The 6,000-nt window shown below is 50.8% G+C and overlaps 1 protein-coding gene across 1 annotated transcript in view; it reads right to left on the reverse strand.

Annotated features, from left to right (window-relative positions):
* The window catches only part of LOC140405769 (uncharacterized), a 96,516-nt gene extending 93,351 nt beyond the window's left edge, over positions 1 to 3,165 (reverse strand). The window contains exon 1 of the mRNA XM_072494202.1: positions 2,994 to 3,165. Within this exon, the coding sequence (XP_072350303.1) occupies positions 2,994 to 3,075 (82 nt within the window). The 5' untranslated portion in view covers positions 3,076 to 3,165. The remainder of the gene's footprint in view (positions 1 to 2,993) is intronic.
* Between the last annotated feature and the right edge of the window lie 2,835 nt (positions 3,166 to 6,000).

Genomic DNA, 6,000 nt, shown 5'->3' on the forward strand with positions numbered 1-6,000 from the left:
GCACACCCAGAGACCCAGAAACACACACACACGCACACCCTGGCACACCCAGAGACCCAGAAACACCCACACACACACACCCAGAGACCCACACACTCACACCCAGAGATCCACACACTCACACCCAGAGACCCACACACTCACACCCAGAGACCCACACACTCACACCCAGAGACCCACACACACACACACCCAGGCACATCCAGAGACCCAGAAACACACACACACACCCAGAGACCCAGAGACACACACACACACCCAGGCACACCCAGAGACCCAGAAAAACACACACACACAGAAACACACACACACCCAGAGACCCAGAAACACACACCCAGGCACATCCAGAGACCCAGAGAGACACACACACACATCCAGAGACCCAGAAACACCCACACACACACACCCAGAGACCCACACACTCACACCCAGAGACCCACACACACACAGACCCAGGCACATCCAGAGACCCAGAAACACACACACACCCTGGCACACCCAGAGACCCAGAAACACACACACACACCCAGAGACCCAGAGACACACACACACACCCAGGCACACCCAGAGACCCAGAAAAACACACACACACAGAAACACACACCCAGGCACATCCAGAGACCCAGAAACACACACCCAGGCACATCCAGAGACCCAGAAACACCCACACACACACACCCAGAGACCCACACACACACACCCAGAGACCCACACACACACACACACCCAGAGACCCACACACACACACCCAGAGACCCACACACACACACCCAGAGACCCCCACACACACACACCCAGAGACCCCCACACACACACACCCAGAGACCCCCACACACACACACCCAGAGACCCCCACACACACACACCCAGAGACCCCCACACACACACACCCAGAGACCCCCACACACACACACCCAGAGACCCCCACACACACACCCAGAGACCCCCACACACACACCCAGAGACCCACACACACACACCCAGAGACCCACACACACACACCCAGAGACCCACACACACACACCCAGAGACCCACACACACACACCCAGAGACCCACACACACACACCCAGAGACCCACACACACACAGACCCAGGCACATCCAGAGACCCAGAAACACACACACACCCTGGCACACCCAGAGACCCAGAAACACACACACACACCCAGAGACCCAGAGACACACACACACACACACACACACACACAGAAACACACACCCAGGCACATCCAGAGACCCAGAGAGACACACACACACATCCAGAGACCCAGAAACAAACACACACACACACATACATAAACAGACAGACCCAGGCACATCCAGAGACCCAGAAACACACACACACACACCCAGAGACACACACAGACCCAGGCACACCCAGAGACCCACACACAGGCACACACACAGGCACACCCGAGAACCAGAAACACACACACACACAGACACTGGTACATCCAGAGACCCAGACACAGAAACACAGACCCAGACACACCCACAGACCAAGAAATACAAACACATACACCCAGGCACATCCAGAGACCCAGAAACACACACAATCACCAGACCCAGGCACATCCAGACACCCAGAAACACACACACACACCCTGGCACATCCATTGGACACATTAGCACAGTGGGCTAAACAGCTGGCTTGTAATGCAGAACAAGGCCATCAGCGCAGGTTCAATTCCCGTACCGGCCTCCCTGAACAGGCGCCGGAATGTGGCGACTAGGGGCTTCTCACAGTAACTTCATTTGAAGCCTACTTGTGACAATAAGCTATGGGCAGCACAGTGGCGCAGTGGGTTAGCACTGCTGCCTCACGGCATCGAGGTCCCAGGTTCGATCCCCGGCTCTGGGTCACTGTCCGTGTGGAGTTTGCACATTCTCCCTGTGTCTGCGTGGGTCTCACCCCCACAACCCAAAGATGTGCAGAGAAGGTGGATTGGCCACACTAAATTGCCCCTTAATTGGAGAAAAAATGAATTGGGTACACATCCAGAGACCCAGAAACACGCGCACATGCACACAGAGACACAGACCCAGGCACATCCAGAGACCCAAAAACACACACACACATACTCACCCAGAGACCCAAAAACACACACACACATACTCACCCAGAGACCCAAAAACACACACACACATACTCACCCAGGGACCCAGAGACACACACACACATACTCACCCAGGGACCCAGAGACACACACACACATACTCACCCAGGGACCCAGAGACACACACACACATACTCACCCAGGGACCCAGAGACACACACACACATACTCACCCAGGGACCCAGAGACACACACACACATACTCACCCAGGGACCCAGAGACACACAGACCCGGAGACACACAGACCCGGAGACACACAGACCCGGAGACACACAGACCCAGAGACACACAGACCCAGAGACACACAGACCCAGAGACACACAGACCCAGAGACACACAGACCCAGAGACACACAGACCCACAGACCCAGGCACATCCAGGGACCCAGAAACACAGACACACACACAGACCCAGGCACACTCAGACCCAGGCACATGCAGAAACCCAGAAACACACACACAGACCCAGGCACACACACAGACCCAGGCACATCCAGAGACCCAGAAACACACACACACAGACAGACAATGAGAGCCAAATAAACAAAAAACTGGCAAAAAGTCGAAAAAATGGAATTCGACCTTATCCAAACATCCTGAAGATGATGGTCCGCGAATTAGTTATTTCCACCCTCTTAGAAATGATTGGTGAATTTTAAATAATCAGTAGAGTTCATTTGGACAAAGTTTAGGTTGAGCAAAATGGTGAGGGTGTCCCAATGCAGCGCACAGGACAGATACCCTGCAGTGAGAGCTGCCTCCACTCTCACTCACTCAGGCTCCACTCATTTACTCAGACCGAGCAAAAAAGTTTTTTTTTTGGCCAACTTTGCGCGGTGCGGAGCTGGAGCCATCCCAGGGCAGCAGCCTCTTACCCTGCAGGTTCTGCACTCGGATGTCGCTGATATGACCGATCAGCTCCTCTCGCTGGAACCAGTCCCATTCGAATCGAGCCATAGGGGGACAGCGAGCCCGGCTGGGCTGCACAATCTCAGCGTCCCTTTAACCTGCGGGACCGAACAGAGGCAGGACTGAGAGATCAGTGCGAAGAGGAGGGCGGGGAGAGGGAGGGAGGGATCTGACATTCACTCAAAGGATCATTTGGGACGACTTCCTGGTGACGGTGGGGTTGAGCCCGCCTCTTTCACCTCACACACCCACCTGGTTAATATCAATTGTAGCAACCACACCCACTGTCATATTCACCCTCAAACACACTCAAACAGAGTATCCACTCAGCACACTCACACACACGAGTATCCACTGAACTCACTTACCCTCAAAGACACACCGTATCCACTAAACACACTCACCCTCAAACACACACAGTATCCACTGAACACACTCACCCTCAAACACACACAGTATCCACTGAACACACTCACCCTCAAACACACAGTATCCACTGAACACACTCACCCTCAAACACACAGTATCGACTAAACACACGCACCCTCAAACACACACAGTATCCACTGAACACACACGCCCTCAAACACACACAGTATCCACTGAACACACTCACCCTCAAACACACAGTATCCACAGAACACACTCACCCTCAAACACACAGTATCGACTGAACACACTCACCATCAAACAGACACAGTATCGACTGAACACTCACCCTCAAACACACACAGTATCCACTGAACACACTCACCCTCAAACACACACAGTATCCACTGAACACACTCACCCTCAAACACACAGTATCCACTGAACACACTCACCCTCAAACACACACAGTATCTAGTGAACACACTCACCCTCAAACAGAGTATCCACTGAACACACTCACTCACAAACACAGTATCTACTGAACACACCCACACTCAAACACACACAGTATCCACTGAACACACATCCTCAAACACACACAGTATCTACTGAACACACTCACACGCAAACAGAGCATCCACTGAACACACAACCTCAAACACACACAGTATCCACTGAACATAATCACCTTCAAACACACAGTATCCACTGAACACACTCACCCTCAAACACACAGTATCTACTGAACACACTCATCCTTAACCACACAGAGTATCCACTGAACACACTCACCCTCAAACACACACAGGATCCACTGAACACACTCACCCTCAAACACACACAGTATCCACTGAACACACTCACCCTCAAACACACACAGTATCCACTGAACACACTCACCCTCAAACACAGTATCTACTGAACACACTCACACACAAACACAGTATCTACTGAACACACTCACCCTCAAACACACAGTATCCACTGAACACACACTCCCTCAAACACACAGTATCCACTGAACACACTCACCCTCAAACACAGTATCCACAGAACACACTCACCCTCAAACACACAGTATCCACTGAACACACTCACCATCAAACAGACACAGTATCGACTGAACACTCACCCTCAAACACACACAGTATCCACTGAACACACCCACCCTCAAACACACACAGTATCCACTGAACACACTCACCCTGAAACACACAGTATCCACTGAACACACTCACCCTCAAACACAGTATCCACAGAACACACTCACCCTGAAACACACAGTATCCACTGAACACACTCACCCTCAAACACACAGTATCGACTGAACACACTCACCATCAAACAGACACAGTATCGACTGAACACTCACCCTCAAACACACACAGTATCCACTGAACACACTCACCCTCAAACACACACAGTATCCACTGAACACACTCACCCTCAAACACACAGTATCCACTGAACACACTCACCCTCAAACACACACAGTATCTAGTGAACACACTCAGCCTCAAACAGAGTATCCACTGAACACACTCACTCACAAACACAGTATCTACTGAACACACTCACCATCAAACAGACACAGTATCGACTGAACACTCACCCTCAAACACACACAGTATCCACTGAACACACTCACCCTCAAACACACACAGTATCCACTGAACACACTCACCCTCAAACACACAGTATCCACTGAACACACTCACCCTCAAACACACACAGTATCCACTGAACACACATCCTCAAACACACACAGTATCTACTGAACACACTCACACGCAAACAGAGCATCCACTGAACACACAACCTCAAACACACACAGTATCCACTGAACATAATCACCTTCAAACACACAGTATCCACTGAACACACTCACCCTCGAACACACAGTATCTACTGAACACACTCATCCTTAACCACACAGAGTATCCACTGAACACACTCACCCTCAAACACACACAGGATCCACTGAACACACTCACCCTCAAACACACACAGTATCCACTAAACCGACTCACCCTCAAACACAGTATCTACTGAACACACTCACCCTCAAACACACAGTATCCACTGAACACACACGCCCTCAAACACACAGTATCCACTGAACACACTCACCCTCAAACACACAGTATCGACTAAACACACGCACCCTCAAACACACACAGTATCCACTGAACACACTCACACTCAAACACACACAGTATCCACTGAACACACTCACCCTCAAACACACACAGTATCCACTGAACACACTCACCCTCAAACACACAGTATCCACTGAACACACTCACCCTCAAACACACACAGTATCTAGTGAAAACACTCACCCTCAAACAGAGTATCCACTGAACACACTCACTCACAAACACAGTATCTACTGAACACACCCACACTCAAACACACACAGTATCCACTGAACACACATCCTCAAACACACACAGTATCTACTGAACACACTCACACGCAAACAGAGCATCCACTGAACACACAACCTCAAACACACACAGTATCCACTGAACATAATCACCTTCAAACACACAGTATCCACTGAACACACTCACCCTCAAACACACAGTATCTACTGAA

This window comes from Scyliorhinus torazame, chromosome 2 (assembly GCF_047496885.1).
Source record: "Scyliorhinus torazame isolate Kashiwa2021f chromosome 2, sScyTor2.1, whole genome shotgun sequence".
Classification (NCBI taxonomy): Eukaryota; Metazoa; Chordata; class Chondrichthyes; order Carcharhiniformes; family Scyliorhinidae; genus Scyliorhinus; species Scyliorhinus torazame.